This window comes from Benincasa hispida, chromosome 3 (genome assembly GCF_009727055.1).
Source record: "Benincasa hispida cultivar B227 chromosome 3, ASM972705v1, whole genome shotgun sequence".
NCBI lineage: Eukaryota > Viridiplantae > Streptophyta > Magnoliopsida > Cucurbitales > Cucurbitaceae > Benincasa > Benincasa hispida.
The window spans coordinates 62,233,710-62,251,098 of record NC_052351.1 but is presented as its reverse complement, the minus strand read 5'-3'; the positions used below and the strand labels follow the sequence as shown (position 1 = coordinate 62,251,098).

Here is a 17,389-nt window from a genome sequence, read left to right as displayed (position 1 = left end):
CAGGGAAACCCTAGGGTACAATGAAAAAGACAAAATTGCCCCTAGAGCGCAAAACCCTAATTTCAATAATATTATACTTATAGGTAAGGATGAGACAGGACTGAATATTTTAAAGAAAAAACTTGTTAATGATTTCCAAATCAAGGACTTGGGAACCTTAAAGTATTTTCTAGGCATGGAGTTTGCTAGGTCCAAAAGTGGCATTCTTGTCAACTAAAGGAAGTGTATTCTCGACCGACCGACGACTTATTCTTCATTGTATTTATTGTATTATATTTGCTGTATTTTATTTTTTCTTATTTGTAGTGAGGTGTTTCATCTATTTATGAAACCCTTTCCTCCTAAGAGAAATAAGAAAAAAAGTACACTTTTTAAGAAAACACCTATCAACACGGAGATGTGGTTTGATCTTAAGATGTGTAAGTTTAGCTGGTGGGTTACACAAAGTCTCATCTTTTATCAATTCTTTTATATTCTCTCGCACTTGTGAGTTCGGAAAATTGAAGAAGTTTCATCACAGAAATTTCAATATTGAATTAGTGAGAAAATGACAAAACAAAGGTTTGAGAATAGGACCTCTTTTTGTAATACAATGTTTTTTTCTTTAATACAATGTTAAAACACCAATCAATCCAATAAGCTTTGTTACAGTAAAATTAATCTTTTATTAATATTTTTTACATTATGACTGGTGACATTGAACACATTTTTATTTGTACCCAACAGAAGTTTCTTTTCTTAAAAGAAAGTGGTGATGTGTCCCTTTGGGGACATCCGATAAAAGAAAGCGGTGATATGTTTTGCTCCCTTTTGAATACATTGTCGGTTTTGCTCCCATTTGAATACATGGTCAGTCTGTTGGTAGATTCTTCTTAGGGATTCATTTTTCTGTCTTATCAGTCTTTTTTCTTGATATTTTCCTCTTTTCTAAACTATTATGTCGTATCTTTTTTGAAATATCATGATTTTGTCATTGACGTTGTTGTACAATATGTTTTTTATCCGATCTTCAAACTTATTTTTGTTAATTTTTTCTGTAGGAAGAGATACGGAAAGGGTTGGGTGTGTGCCCACAAAATGATATTCTGTTCCCAGAGTTGACTGTAAGCAAAAGTTTTTAGCTTATTTTTATGTTTTAATGATTTTATGTACTGAAATTCTTCTTATTCGACTTTACAAATGTGCAACGCTAATATATACAAGGAGATAAGGTGCAAAATATGACAATACAATTAATTGTGAAAAATGCAAAAAGGAAAGGTAAGAAGAATATTACATGAAAGGAAAGAATACTAACGGCTGGAATAACATTCCCAAGGAATAAAAGGTGGTGGACTTTCTATATTCAACACTCCTCAAACTGGATTGTATATGTTGATCAAGTCTAGCTTGCCTTTTAAGACTTTAAAAGTATTCTTGAATTATGTCTGTGATCTGCATCTTGGTAGGTATATAGTTAAGAGAGACACTTATGTTTTCAATTTTCTCCATAATAAAATGTCGATCAATTTCTACATGTTTTATGTGATCATGATGGACGAAGTCTTTGTTGTTACTTATAGTAGCTTGATTTTCACCATATACCTCCCTCGGTTCTTTTGAGACAATTTTAAGTTATGATAGGATGCTTTTGAGCCAAATTCCATCACATATTTCTTGAACTAGAGCTCTCGATTCTGCTTTCGTGCTACTCTAGATACGACTGATTGTTTATTACTTCACCAAGGGACTAAGCTTCCCCAAAGAAAGGTAAATATCCGGTCGTTGGTCTTCTGCCAAATTTTTAACTTGCTCAATCAGCATGCCTAAAGACTTCATTTCTTGAAGTACAACCCTTCTCCTAAAGTTCCTTTCGAGTATTTGGGTATCCCGTAAATAGCTTCCATATTTTCTTGGTAGGATCGGTCACAAATTGGCTTACAAAGCTCATTGGAAAACAGATATGTGGTCTAGTGTGAGTTGGTTAAATTAGTTTTCGAACCAGCCTATGATATTGTTCCTTGTTAACCATTGTGTTTTCTTTGCTCGTGGTAATTTCGGTCAATTGGAGTGTTAGAGGGCTTACATTCAAGCATACCTATTTCCTTTCAAAGGACGAGGAGTCAAGGAAAAATTTTCTTTATGAGGTCTTCTGCAATACTCACACCTTGGTCTTGGACACAACATGTTGGGGATGCGTTATTTGTTTTTTCGTTCTTACAAAAAATAAATATATGTGCATTTTTTCACCTTGGTCTTGGACACAACATGTTGGGGATGCGTTATTTGTTTTTTTGTTCTTACAAAAAATAAATATATGTGCATTTTTTGACATATTATACAATATTACCACAAAAGGTTGGAATAAGAAGAATGCGACTACTATGAGAGAATAAAAAGGACAAGAAGAAAGATTTGACAAAAGGAAGAAAAAAAATGGGAAAAAAAGAGATAAAAATGGAAGGAAAAAAAAGAAACGGGGAAAAAGAAAGATAAAAATTGAAGGAAAAGAAACAGGAGCTGAGAAAAAAAGAAAGATAAAAAAACAAATAGGAGGTAAATAAAATGAAAAGAAATTTGGTACTACTAGGGTTTAGTTGGTGTTCCTTGCAAACGGAGAAAGAAAGGAAAAAAAAAGAGGTAAATAGAATCCCTAACCCGATTGGAAGTAAATGACTGGATTGGAAATTCCTGCTTCTGTTTCAAAAAAAAAAAAAAAGTACAATTTAGCATGATCCATATAAGTTCATTGACACGTTTGGGGTTCTTAGATTTCCATAAAGCTAAGTAGACTTCCTTTTCCATAGGGGAGGATGAGAAGAAATGTTTGGTTAGTGACTTTTATCAAAAAAATTCTGAATGGTTCTAATGTAGTAGGATTAGGGTAAATTGGGGTATTTGATTGTTTCTTGGAGAGAATTTGCCTTTCAGTCACTTAGAATACACCATTTTACTCTAATCATATTACATCATTACATCCTTGATATGGTTCCACGTTTTAGTTGTCTCGTCTTGTTCTCATGACGTAGTTTAATAATTGGTATTATATTAGTTTTATTTGATGCTTCTGATTTCATTACCTTATCCAGGTACAAGAACATTTGGAAATATTTGCCACATTGAAAGGAGTGAAAGAAGACTTTTTGGAAAGGACCGTTGTTGATATGGTTAATGAAGTAAGAAGATTTAGGTGTTGCTTGAACATGCTTATATTGGAATAGCGTACATATTCTCTACTTTTGCAGCCTTTGATGGAAATGACCATGGAAATTTTGTGCAAAATTTGATGAATAATTTCTGCTATTATTTTTCATATCATACTTGATAGCATAAATCTTTTTGATACTCTCTAAAGCTATTTAGGGTCGATAGAATCAATTTTATCATTACATGCTAACCCTGATAAACTTTCTGAGAGTTTGCATAAAAAATATGGAAATATTTTCTTTCTTTTTGAGATTGTTTAGATAATAGTGTTCTGCTTCTGTTTTCATAATTATTTATAAGCACTATGAGAAGAATGGACTATTTGTATTTAGTATAACTTAGTTGAAATAGAACTGGACCCAAGGCAATACACTCTCCTTCCTCTCTGTGAGAAAGTTCTAATTCAGCAAAAAGATGAAAAGATAACTACCTTCCCTACTCCCATATATCCATTCTCCCTACAAGATACACTCAGCTCTCACCCATGGTCCCCACATGATAACTAATTCCCCTCTACAATTATCCTCTTACCCCTCCTCTTGTATTGATGAATAATTGGTGGGCTAACATTACCCACCAACTCTAAATTGACCTTGTCCTCAAGGTTGAAGTTAGGGAACTTCATCTTTAAAGTACTCACGGCTTCCCAAGTAGCTTCATGTGCCGGCAGCCCTTCCCAGCTCACCGATGCTTCTTCTTCTCCAGTCTCAGCCTATTTACGAAAGCCAAGTATATTCTGAGGGCGAGCCACCCGTTCATACTCATCAGACATTAAAGGAGGTTGCGGTTGCAGTGCCTGATGTTCTCCGAAGCCTTTTTAAGTTGTGAAACATGAAATACTAGTTGTATGGTTGTTGTGTTGTAAAACTTCAAGGAAAGATTGGTCCTAAAGCGTTCGGATGTATATTCGTGGACAAAGAAAGATTGGTTACATTATTGGAGAAAAAACCTCATGGAAGATAGATACCCTTCTTTTGTCGGGTGGGATACTGAAAACTCAATGGTAATGACTTGTCTTGTAAATTCTATAGTAGAGAATATTAGTGTAACTATGTGTTAATCTATTGCCAAGAAATTATGGAATAGTGTGATTTGAGATGTATTTTAATTTAGGAAACCAATCACGAGTGTTTGAGTTGAACCTTAAATTGGGTGACATACGATGGGGAGGTAATTCAGTTACTCAATATTTTCACTTCTTGAAAAGGATTTGACAAGAACTTGACCTTTTGATATGTATGAATGGAAGTCATCAGAGGATAAAAAGCACTATAGGAAAACCGTGGAAGATGGTCGTATTTACAAATTTCTTGTAGGCATCAAATGTTGAGTTTGATGAGTTAGAGGCTAGAGTCTTGGAAAACCCATTCTTCCAATTATTAATGATATCTTTTCTGAAGTTCGCAGGGAAGAAAGTTGCCGAAATGTTATGATTGAAAAAAGGACTACCAACTCAGTTGAAGGAACTGCAATGGTGATTGAGAATATTGCAATAAAGGCTTCTGATCAGTTAAACAAGACACATAAAAAGCCTTGTGTTTGGTGCGAATATTGCAACAAACCTCGACATACGTGTGAAATGTGTTGGAAACTTCATGAAAAACCTGCCAATTGGAAGAGTTCTAAGTAAGGTGAAAGGAATTCCAATCAGAATACTCTTAATGCAAATATGGTTGACTCTCATCTGTTTAATAAATATCAAATTGATCAAATTCTAAAGCTGCTAAATACTAATTCATCATCTGGTAATCTTAGTGTTTCCTTGGCACATCAGGTATTTGCCGTCAAAGCTCTCTCTTGCCACAATTCAACTCCATGGATCATTGATTCTGGAGCCTTTGATCATATGACTAGTTCTTCTTAGCTATTTGAATCATACTCTCCTTTGTAATACAATGAGAATATTTGTATTGTCGATGGGAACTATTCGTTTGACTGAAAAAATTACTTTACTTTATGTCCTTCATTTCTTTAAATAAATTTGATAACCATCACTTTAAGTAGAAGAAATTGAAATGTCCTAATCTACAATGTCAAAAACATCGTAGTTCCTTTTTTTTTAATAGAAGGAGAACTAACACTATTGAAGCCCTGAATTGTTTTATGAATAGTTGAAAATAATTTTTTTATGAATAGTTGAAAAATCGCAAGTTTTCCTACTTCCAATTGAAAAATAATCAGCCTTTTTTTTTTAAATTATTATTATTATTTGATCATTTTGGGAGAAATATTCAATTTTCACTTGTTATTCAAAAAAGGAACCAATAATGGGTAAATATAATAAGAGGTATTCTAACAAAGGAAACTAATTATAAAAAGAATGAACATTTAACAATAATAATTAAAATAATTATAACTAAGGCAACCATAATATACACAAATCTACACTCCCCCTCAAGCTGGATTATATATAGAATACAATCCGAGCTTAGAATTGAATTCATCAAAAATTTTCTTTGGTAAAGCTTTGGTGAGAATGTTAGAAATTTGATGACGAGATGGAACGTAGTTTAGTTCCACAATGTTCGTGTTGTCCTTTTCAGATATGAAATGTCGATATATCTCTATGTGTTTCGTTCTGTCATGATGAACCAGATTCTTTGCTATGCTGCTTGCTACTTGATTGTCACAAAGTATTTTGAATGGACTTTGAGTTTCTATCTGTAGTTCCTTCAAAAGTTGTCGTATCCACATCCCTTCTCAAATTCCCAAAGTTGGAGCTCGATATTCAGACTTTGCACTACTTCTTGCTACAACTAATTGCTTTTTGCTTCTCCTAGTGACTAAGTTGCCCTAAACATAAGAGCAATATCTAATTGTAGATCTTCGATCAGTTAACTCTCCAGCCCAACTAGCATCAGTATAAAGTTCTACCATTATGTTTGAAGACTTTTTAAACAATAGTCCATGACCTGAAGTACCTTTCAAGTATCTCAAAATCTTGTTAACAGCCCTAAGATGGTGTTCATTGGGATTTTTCATGTGTTGACTAATAATGATCACAGAATATGATATGTCTGGTCTGGTATGTGACAAGTAAATTAGCTTTCCCACAAGCCTTTAATACATGCCCTTGTCAACTGGACTAATACCTTCACTTTGGTCTTGGCGTAGATTAGGATCCAACAGGTTTACACCCAAGATTTTCAATCTCTTTAGCAAGTTTAAAATATAGTTTCGTTGAGAAATGACAATACCATCTTTAGATCTTGCCATCTTCATTCCTAAAAAATATCTCAAACTTCCCAAGTCCTTGATTTCAAACTTAGTTGCAAGCATCTTTTTCAAATTAAGGATTTCCTACAGATCATTTCTTGTGTTGATGATATCATCTACATATACAATCAAGATTGCAGTTTTGGTATTTGCAGATTTCAAAAATAGAGTATTATTAGCTTGACATTGATGATGACCGCTATTAATCATAACATTGGCAAATCTGTCAAACCAAGTCGAGGAGACGGTTTTAATCCGTACAAAGACTTTCTCAACTTGCATACCAAGTCTCTGTTAGACCCATTTTCCATTCTAGGAGGAATCTGCATGTAAACGTCTTCTTCGAGATCATCATTGAAAACGATATTTTTTACATCAAGTTGATGAAGAAGCCAGTCTTGATTTACTGCTAAAGATATAAGGACATGAATAGTGTTAATTTAGCAACAAGAGCAAGAGTCTCCTGATAATTGATGTTATATGATTGAGTGAAGCCCTTAGCCACTAGTCTTGCCTTGAATCTTTCAATACTGCCATCAAACTTGTATTAACTGTGAAAATCCATTTGCACCGAACAGGATTCTTTCCAGGAGGAAGTGTTGTGAGAGTCCTTCCATTACTTTCAAGAGCTTTAATTTCCTTATGTATAACCTTTTACCACTTAGGATCTTTAGGATCTTTAAGTATATCTTGAATATTCTGTGGCATTTGAATATTGTCCAACTGTGTTACAAAAACTTCATAAGATGGATTTAGTTTCCCATATGCCACATATTTTTTAATTGGATGACTGGTACAACTTTTAACACCTTTTTGTTGAGCAATTGGTAATGCTGCATCATCAATCAAAGGCATCAGAGAAGTGATGTTCTCATTAGTGGAATTCAAAGAAGATGTATCTGGTTCAGGTGGTTGACTTTCAGATTCTTGCAAGATAGTCCCTTTCCTTCTCGAGTAAACAACAAGAGGTCGACTTTCTTAGACTAAAGGTTAAAAAACAATAGGGGGACAAACGTGGAAATAGGTAGCTCATTTATAGGAGGAGCTAAGGCTTCAGTTATGATGTGAGTAAGAGGTGTGGGACAACTTCCCATGACTCAAATTCTCTCGCATTCTCCCCCTGAATTTGAGGCTTGGTGAAAAAATGTTGGTTTTCAAAGAAGGTAACATCTATAGAAGGGTACATTTTCCTAGTAATTAGGAAATAACATTAGTACCCCTTTTGATGTGATGAATAACTTAAAAAATGCACTTGATGGATTTTGGATCAAGTTTGGATCGATGGGGAGAATAATTGTGAACAAAGGAGGAACATCCAAAAACTCAAAGGGGTAGATTTGAGGAAAAATTTCATAGTTGGGAATGAATTTGGAGGAAGATATCTCGAGGAGATTTGAATTTGAGGACTCGACTAGGCATTCGATTTTTGAGAAAGGTTGCAGTAAGAATGGCTTCTCCCCGAATCAAATCAGGAACATTATTAGCAATCATAAGAGAACGAGCGACCTCAAGGTGTCTATTTTCCTTTTGGCAATACCATTTTGTTGAGGAGTGTCCACGTAAGAACTATTGTGAACAATACCATGAGATGAAAGAAATGACCCAAGAGATGAATTGAAATAGTCTCGAGCATTATCTGATCTAAGAACTTGAATATTACTTTGAAACTGAGTGGTGACCATAGAGTGAAAGGATTGAAAAATACTTGAGGTTTCAAATTTGTCCTTAATGATGTCAATCTAGTATGGTCATCAATAAAGGCTATGAACCAACGTGCACTAGATATATTTTTAACTCTAGAGGGCTCCCCAAATATCACTGTGAATCAATGCAAAAGGTTTTGAAGATTTGTAAGGCACACTTGGATAAGGATTTCTTGTATGTTTGGAGAGTTGACAAATTTCACTAGATAAATGACTTGATTCTTTATTGATGAGTAAATGAGGGAACAATATGACTTGATTTTCACTAGATAAAGACCTAAAACTGGAAGAGGACTTGGGGATGTAACTAATATAATTGGAAGAAGTCTCACACCTGGGTTTGAAAGATGAATTTGGAAGATCTTCTCCTTGAAAAAGAAAGAGGCCACCCTGCTACTTAGCAATGCCAATCACCTTTCTTGAACCCAACTCCTGAAATTCACACAAGTCTGAATGAAATTTAGATATACAATTCAAGTCACTTGTAAGTTTGCTTATTGACATCAAGTTACAATTCAATTTAAATGAGGTTATATGAGGTTACTGGAACAGGGTGTTATTTAATTGATGGAATATACTGATGTCATTAGTCATGTGATCGGATGTTGTTGAATCCACAATCCACAATAATTTGGTTTATTGTGTTGTACATAGAAGGAAGGAAAGACAATATCCTAATGAGCAAAATTTATAGAAGATGTAACAGGCTTTGACATAATGTGAGAAACTGATTAATTGAGGTTGAGCGACTGATGTGGTAGGATTAGAGTAAATTAGGATATCTTGGTTAAATCCTTAATTGGTTAGGATCAGGATTAGTTTCTTGATTGATTAGGATTATGATTAATTCCCTTAGTTTATTAGGATTAGGATCACTTTCTTTAATTAATTAGGATTGGGATTAGTTTGCTTTCCAATTCTCTATAAATAGAGAGATTATTTTCTTGTATGGGCAACTTTTGATTCATAATAAATACTTTGATTTTATTATTGGAGATTTCTCTTTTTTATCTCATAGGCTACATCAATTTGGTATCAGAGCAGCCGTCTGGGCCAATGTTGCCTGTTCCTGGTGGAAGATCGGAAACTCTTAGCGGCATCGATTGCAAGAGGGAGCTTCGTGAGTTGTGCTTGTTATTGAATAGTCCACATCTATATAGGAGGAACCCTTCAAGTTATAGGAAAGAAAGAAGATACTGACTTTTTTTAAGCTTTGGCAAGAATGGACTATTACCGATCAAGAAAAGTATTGAAGAAAAAATATAGCAACTGGTATAGGCAAGAAAGTTAAATTTACTCCTAAAAGCAATATTGGAATTAAGTTGATTCAAAAGAAGAATTCCAATATAATAACTTCGCCAATGCTCGATTTTCTCAAAGAACCTATCATTACTGACGTTTGAAATTTGATTATAGTGATTCTAACGATTCCGATGAAAATTCTAAGGCTATTTGGAACGGAATAACAAGGCGACATTATCAAAAAAGAGCTAGACAATTCAATCAAACTAGTTTCTCAAGAACTCAACATAAGAATTCAGAGTTAGATGATTCAGAAAATGATTTAGAGCGTGAAAGGAATTATTGTGACCAACATCAAACAACATCGATAAATCATTCCAACACCAATATGGAGGTCAAAGCATTTTTAAGGGAACAGAAATATTCAAATAAAAGCATCTATCAAGAAGACTTTCGGAAGGGAATAGATGAAATTTGGGGTCTTTTGAAAAAATGAAGAAAGGCATAATTATAATCTTTAAGATTTTTCAAGAAACCATCAAGAATTACATTTAGTCACTCAAAAAGAACAATAACTAATTTAAATGGGTTGTGAAATTGCGGAAAAAATGAATTGAGTAGAAGAAAATAAAAAATTAATTGAAGATGAGTCGAATAAGGAAAGTAGAAAGATCGAAGAGGACTTGTGTTGCAAGAAGAAAAAGTCAATGGAACTAACATGGAGGTTGCTCAATTCGAACCAGATGATGAGGAACAATTAATCGATGAAATCAACGATGAAAGTGTTGAAGATGAAGCCGTTGTAAAAAATGTATCCATCTGGTTAGATCAATTAACTAAGGCACACAACCAACCATAGCTACCTCCACCGCGAGAGAATAGAGCAGAAATTAACCTTGGCTACCAAGAAAGACAACAAGAGAATCAACAACACCAATTGTATGCAAGAAATGTCCAAAATTTACCAAGAATCATTCAAGAACAACCAAGATCAAAGTTATATTTGTGGAAATATTGGGAGTATGTGAATTCTTCAAGTGTGGAAGAAAAAGATACTCATGGGCAACCTAATTCGAAGATAATTGAAAATCGTTTTCCTCAATTCTTTGAGGAGTCTGTATATACTTTGGCAACAAAGGATTTTTGGAACAACTTAATTCTTGGGGTCATTGATGATAGTATTGATGGAAATAATTTTTCCTTTCAAGAATCAAATAATCCAATATATTGGTGTGGCTCGTGAAAATTGGTTGTTATTGATGCCCGATATTTAGAGATGTGTCCATTTGAGTGTCTTATTTTTTTTATTTTTACCTTCATTTTCGTTCTAAAACTCGAGGACGAGTTTTTTTAGAAGGGATAGAATCTTGGGGTAGGATTAGAGTAAATGAGCATGTCTTGGTTAAATCCTTAATTGGTTAGGATTAGGATTAGTCTTCTTGATTCATTAGGATTATGATTAGTTACCTTAGTTTATTAGGATTAGGATTAGTTTATTTGATTAATTAGTTTGCTTTCCAATTCTCTATAAATAGAGAGATTACTTCTTGTATGGATAACTTTTGATTCATAATAAAGACTTTGAATTTATTATTGGAGATTTCTCTCCTTTTATCTTTTAGGCTACATCAGCAGCTCAACTGACGATTGAACAGAAACCAAACTAGTTTTACTGAATCAAGCTGTTTGAACTAAACGAACTGACTGAACAGAGGCAGAATCAATGAACCAGGTGAACCAAACCAAACCAGTCTGACATAACTAAATCGAACTAGACTGATCGAATCAGCCGGGCTTGATGAACAGGTTGTTGAAACGCTAATTGAAACCCTCAATGCTGTAAATGTTGAGGAGCAAAGAACGCTCAAACCGGCGAATTTGGCCAGAGAAGATATTCCCACTGGGCATCTGTAACTCCTTAGATTGGAGTTAAGATGAAACCTAAGGCTGTAGCTTCTGAAGATTGGACGTGCGACAACAGACTTGATTGACGGAGAGCGTAGCACGGATGCATGGATGTAGTAACGTGGATTTGGGCGCACGGATGTAGTAACGTGGATTGGGGCATGGGCATCGCCTGACTTGGTTGACGGATGGGAGTGCACAAACAGACAGCAATAGCTGTGGCAGCGGCGACGGCTAGGGTTAAGGTTTTATTTTGTTGGCTCTGATACCATCTTAAATCATCGTTTGGCCAAAAAGCTTAAGATGATGGGTGAAGGTAGATTTAGTTATATATTATTTAACACTTCTCACTTTTGGGCTTGAAATATGAAGGAGACCCAACAAGTGAAAATCAATATTAAATGGGGAGGAAATAACATTGCAGAGGTTTGAACATAGGACTTCTCTGGACCACATGCTCTGATACCATGATGATTTTTGGAGAAAGATTCAGTTTTAACTATTATTGAAAAGAGAACCTAATAATGGGTAAATATAATACAAGAGGTATTTTATCAAAGGAAACTAATTATAAAAGGAATGAACATTTACCAATAATAATTAAAATAATTATAACTAAGGCAACCATACTATACAGAAATCTATTTTATTACCTCTGCATTCTTGGTTGACTGTGATCAGTTTGAAAGTTCAACTGTATTTCTAATCTTATGGGCAGGTTGGCCTGGCTGATAAAATTAACACTCCTGTGAATTCTCTTTCTGGCGGAATGAAGAGGAAACTGTCCCTAGGAATTGCATTGATAGGGAACAGCAAGGTGGTTAAATTAAGCTACGCTATATTCTCAATAATTCGTGCATGCTTAATATTTTAGTGTTGCAGGTTATCGTGCTTGATGAGCCCACAAGTGGAATGGATCCATACTCTATGCGATTGACATGGCAATTAATTAAAAAGATAAAAAAAGGTAGGATCATATTGCTGACAACACACTCAATGGATGAAGCTGATGAACTGGGAGATCGGATAGCCATTATGGCTAATGGATCTCTGAAATGTTGTGGAAGGTATAACCTCTGGAAGTACAATGATTCCATGGTCATTGCAAATAATTCAAATACATCATGATTGAATGAAGCATGATGACATTGACTTTCTACTTTATAAGTCCTGAAAGATTTTATTTTCCAATAATTAATTTAGAAAAAAAAAACCGCTGATGCAAGAAGGAAAGAAGTGAAGCAAGTCACCGGAGTTGGGGCTCTTTTTTTTTCTTTTTTAAGCGATTGTTCTCCTTTATGTGCCTTGTATTCTTGTTCCTTTGTTGCTTTACTTGATTATGTTTGTTTTTCGATGATTTGCTATCCTTGTACTTTAGATAGAGCACTGCCCTTCTTTCGATTTTCTTAATAAAAAGCTCAGTTTCTGTCTTAAAAAAAAAGTAAAATGAATAAAATTTTTCCTTTTTTGAAAACGATACCAGACTTTTTATTAAGAAAATGAAAAGTGACCCATGCTACATTGAAACCAATCATAAGAGGAGATTCTGAAACTATTCACAAGGAATAAACTGAAAAAAAAAGATATCATCCCAAAGAAAACTCTAATCATGGGCAAATTATTCAATGTGGATACTATATTGTTGCTATCATCTTCTAAACTCTTGGGTAAGTATGTAAACCATAATTCTTAGTTTCTTTTCTATGTCCCAGGGTATAAAATTGCGAACCACTAAAGTAGCTAGCTATAGCAACAGAGTTAAATATGAAATAAGTCGTATCATATTTTCAAATCTTCCTCTTTAATTATCTTATGCTTTTTCTTAACATAATGTTGTGCTTCTCATATGAACATTGGGTCCAACTATAAATTACAAAGGTCATGGAATCTCTTATTGACCTATCAAATTTTAGACAACCATTTAAATATTACACGTCTTATTTTCTTTTATTTTTATTTTTATTTCTTTTGACAGTTCTCTTTTCTTAAAGCATCAGTATGGAGTCGGTTATACTCTTACTTTAGTGAAGGTGAGGGTTTCCTCCAACTTCTGTTTTCTCTTTCTGAACTTACTGAATGATGGTTTCTGTAACTTGCAACCTTTGGCTCTCATTCCTTGTCATCATGTCTCCTTTCAGTCTGCACCCACTGTCTCCGTTGCTGCAGATATCATCTATCGTCACATTCCATCAGCAGTATGTGTGAGTGAGGTAATCAATTCACCTGCTTATCCATTGCTTCCAATGATCAGCAATGATGTATGAAAAACATTTTAAGAATGTTTATGATTGATCAAATCTTTTACATGAGCTATAGTGACTGTTGATTGATCAAATGTTTACAAAATCCCTTCCGGTTGGCTTTTGTTTGAAGAATGAAGATATATGCAAACACTATTCAATGTTTTCCTTGTTCACCAAGAACAATTGTGAAAAATGTTGAAAATAAGGTTTTGACAGTCTCCTGTGAACTTATCAACCTGCTTTGATGATTCTTATTTACTGAGTTGGAAATTCTTAAGTTTTTTGCCTTCTCCCCTCTCCTTTTTTCTAAAAAAAAATATTTATGTGCACGAGGTTTCAACAACCCTGCTTCCAGAGACGGTGCTTTACTTCAAGGATTGGTGTATTATTTTAGATAGTATGCCTTGGCCACAAAGAATATGTTGGATTAAAAGTTTGTCGAATGCACTGATAAAGTAGGTGAAAAGGAAAATCGATGCGCAGAGACTTTTTTCTGAAGTTTGTAGTTTCATTTAAATCAACCTTGACCCATTTTATACCTTTTTTTTTTAATTTTTTTTTTATTTTCCATCATATATAATTGTTTACCATGCTTTTCAGGTTGGGACCGAGATCTCCTTTAAGCTTCCTATATCATCCGCTTCATCATTTGAGAGCATGTTTAGGGAAATTGAAAGTTACATGCGCAGATCAGTTTCTAACTCCGCAATTGATTGTTCTTCAGAGAATAAACTTTGTTACGAAAAAGACCATCTTGGAATTGATAGTTATGGTATATCTGTTACCACTCTTGAGGAAGTATTCCTAAGAGTTGCTGGATGTGATTTTGACGTTGCACCCAGTGAGCAGAAAAAAAGCTCTCTCCTTATGAGTTCTGTGGTTTCAGATATTTCCGTTCATCAAGTGCCTAGCAAAGTCTCTGAGTCTCAGCATTTTGGGAAATCTGAAAAGTCTGGGTTCTTGGCTCTTGTAGTAAAAAGAGCATGTGGTTTGATATTTTCAACAACTTTCAGTATTATTAACTTTCTGAGTTTAGGGGTCCCCGGGTGTGATATACTATGGAGATCAAAGTTCTGGCAACATTCAAAAGCATTATTTATTAAGAGGGCCATAACTGCTCGTAGAGACCGCAGGACAGTTGTATTCCAACTTTTGATTCCTGTTGTATTCTTGTTTTTTGGTCTTCTCTTTCTTAAGCTCAAGCCACATCCAGACCAGCAGTCAGTGACTTTGACAACTTCAGAATTTAATCCAGAATTAATTGGTGGTGGTGGTGGTGGTCCAATTCCTTTTGATCTGCACTGGCATATTTCCAAGCAGGTTAGCAGTTATCATGTTAAGCTGTTCTTTTATTTGCTGTGTGTATAAGATTATCTCACGTGACAGCATTAGATACTCCTGGGGTAAGATTCATTTCATGGGTTTTGCATGTGAAACTGATACTTCTCTCTGGCATTTGGTGGCACAGGTTGCACATTATATTGAAGGCGGTTGGATTCAAAAATATAAACCTAGTGCTTATAAGTTCCCTGATGCTGAAAAAGCATTATCCAATGCAATAGAAGCAGCAGGGGAAACTCTGGGACCAATTCTACTATCCATGAGTGAATATCTGATGTCTAGCTTCAACGAATCTTACCAATCAAGGTGTTCTGACATATATTTTTAAGTCTTTTGAAGTCTGCATTATTTTTCATGTAGCTTTTGGATTAAGCTTGATAGTGGCGATCCTATATTAATGGCTTTCTTCTTACTCGAGATTGACACTCGTTAACTTCTCTAGTTCTCTATTACTCCCTGTGTGTATCAAGTTTTGATGGATACTGCACTTTTAGATTGTTTCTTCGCTAATAGTTTCCTCAGGAACATCAGTTCAAGTTACTTCATAGCTAATAAAATTTGATTTGGTGTGGGTTCGACGAATATGATAACTTCAACTGTTCAACCTTTTTTTTTTTTGAAGTCAGTAGAGGAGAGAATATTTGAAGTAAGCTTGATGGCGTTTAGTGCGTTTGTAGTTGAGTCAAGTTATATACTTGTTCATTGTAAAATTTTGAGGTTCTGTTTCTTCTTAATCTGGTTTTGAACAGATGTCTTTTTTTTATTGGAAAAAAAAAAAAAAAAACAAACTTTGCTTTGCCTTTTCTTCCCCCTTTTTTATGTTGTTTAAAATGCCACGTGCTCTATCTATTTTCTTATTCTGTTTTGGCCCCAGTAATATTTGTTCCAATGTGATTCTTTTATTTATTGTGCTTCTTTCTTGGTTTCTAATGTCCTTGAGCAAACCAGTAATGCATAGAGATTAACCAAGGACTTGTCCTACGAGAGTAGCTAGTTGAATGAAAAGGAGGAGAATTGAATATCTGCATAAATTATAAATGGCCAATACCTTACAAGGTTTTGAGCAAATATTATACTGTTTCGCTTTTTCCTGCTTGTGAACCCCCCCCCCCCCCCCCCCCCCCTTTTTTTTTGAGAAGGAAAACTATATCATTAACAAAGAAGAAAAGATTTAGAGCCATTGTTTCTTTTCGCTGATAGCAAGTTTTTTCTTGTCCCGATGGCTGGATTGAACAGTCTTGGATATTTGATCTTAAGGTCATGTGATAAGAAAGATTTAGAGCCGTTCCTGTAAATAGCTGTGAAGTTTTCAAAGGGCCTTCTTGAGCTTGATAATGTTGTACCATGGGGTTATGAAGCTAACATGTCTATGAATAGTGGGGAGGCTGCTGAATTTGACCCAATCATATTTGGCATGAACATGTTTTATGAGGCTTGTAGTTTCACATATAATAGCAATTTAGGGCTGAAATGATCCTAAACTTAAAAACAAAATGAACTTGTAAACATATAAGCCTCTTTTCATGATATCAATGAAAAGTCTCCTTCCCTTTTTTAAAAAAAGATAAAAATAGTTGCAAGGACAGCCCTTGAATTCCCTACATTTCATATTTGTATATTATAAATATGAATTTTGTGGTTTTACTACGATATATTTAAATAAATGTCTTACATGGTTCCTCAAAATTGGCCCCTTCTGTTACACATTTCATTTATGAATCTTCTTGTGCTTTTCAGGTATGGAGCGATTGTAATGGATGATCAGAATAGTGATGGCAGTATAGGATATACTGTACTGCACAATTGTTCCTGTCAGCATTCTGCTCCAACCTTTATCAATATTGTGAATGCCGCAGTTCTAAGGCTGGCTACTGGTGACCAGAATATGACTATTCAAACACGAAATCACCCTCTCCCCATGACAAAAAGCCAGCGTTTGCAACGACATGTATGTGATTTCTTTCTCTGAATATGAGTGTAGGTACATTTGCTGTGTATAAACTTTGTTAATACTCAGGTATGGATGACAGGTATGTTGTGCTAATCCTCGATCCTGTGGATCCCTCTCCTGTAGTTTTCAGATTCATAATGGAAAGTTCTTTATTAGTTTCTTAGCAAGAATTAAAAAAAAAAAAAATTAGCCTTATGTTGAGACGTTCTGCCCAATTCCTCCCTTGTACTTCTTAGAATCTTAATAGAAAGTCCTATGCTTTTTAGCAATATAAATAATAGAACGGTGGTGAGTCACAAAATGACTTAATCTCTCTCATCAGTCATCTCATTCTTCATAAAATTATTCCTCTTCTATATGGAATATGCTCTTCTGGCCCGTGTTCTAGACCTGAATTATCATCCATCAGAGAAATTATTTGCCAAGCAGGGATTCATTTGACTTGTGGCCATCCGAAAATATGTTACATGTTAGGTAAATTGGGATAAGATATTAACTACCCTGTTGCCTGATTGCTCATACACGTGAGGTTTTTGGAATAGGCTCTTCTTAAAAATAACTTAGACCACAGAATCTTAACTTCCTTCTTGCAGATCTCTTCT

General features: G+C 34.7%; 1 protein-coding gene across 3 annotated transcripts in view; it reads left to right on the top strand.

The window, feature by feature from the left end:
• The window catches only part of LOC120072970 (ABC transporter A family member 1), an 87,793-nt gene that overhangs the window by 54,291 nt on the left and 16,113 nt on the right, over positions 1 to 17,389 (top strand). For all 3 annotated transcript variants that reach the window (XM_039025515.1, XM_039025516.1, XM_039025517.1), the window contains 9 exons: positions 1,041 to 1,103; positions 3,069 to 3,155; positions 11,971 to 12,069; positions 12,135 to 12,319; positions 13,228 to 13,282; positions 13,391 to 13,462; positions 14,096 to 14,815; positions 14,964 to 15,142; positions 16,574 to 16,784. In XM_039025515.1, coding sequence (XP_038881443.1) covers positions 1,041 to 1,103; positions 3,069 to 3,155; positions 11,971 to 12,069; positions 12,135 to 12,319; positions 13,228 to 13,282; positions 13,391 to 13,462; positions 14,096 to 14,815; positions 14,964 to 15,142; positions 16,574 to 16,784 — 1,671 coding nt within the window. The remainder of the gene's footprint in view (positions 1 to 1,040; positions 1,104 to 3,068; positions 3,156 to 11,970; positions 12,070 to 12,134; positions 12,320 to 13,227; positions 13,283 to 13,390; positions 13,463 to 14,095; positions 14,816 to 14,963; positions 15,143 to 16,573; positions 16,785 to 17,389) is intronic.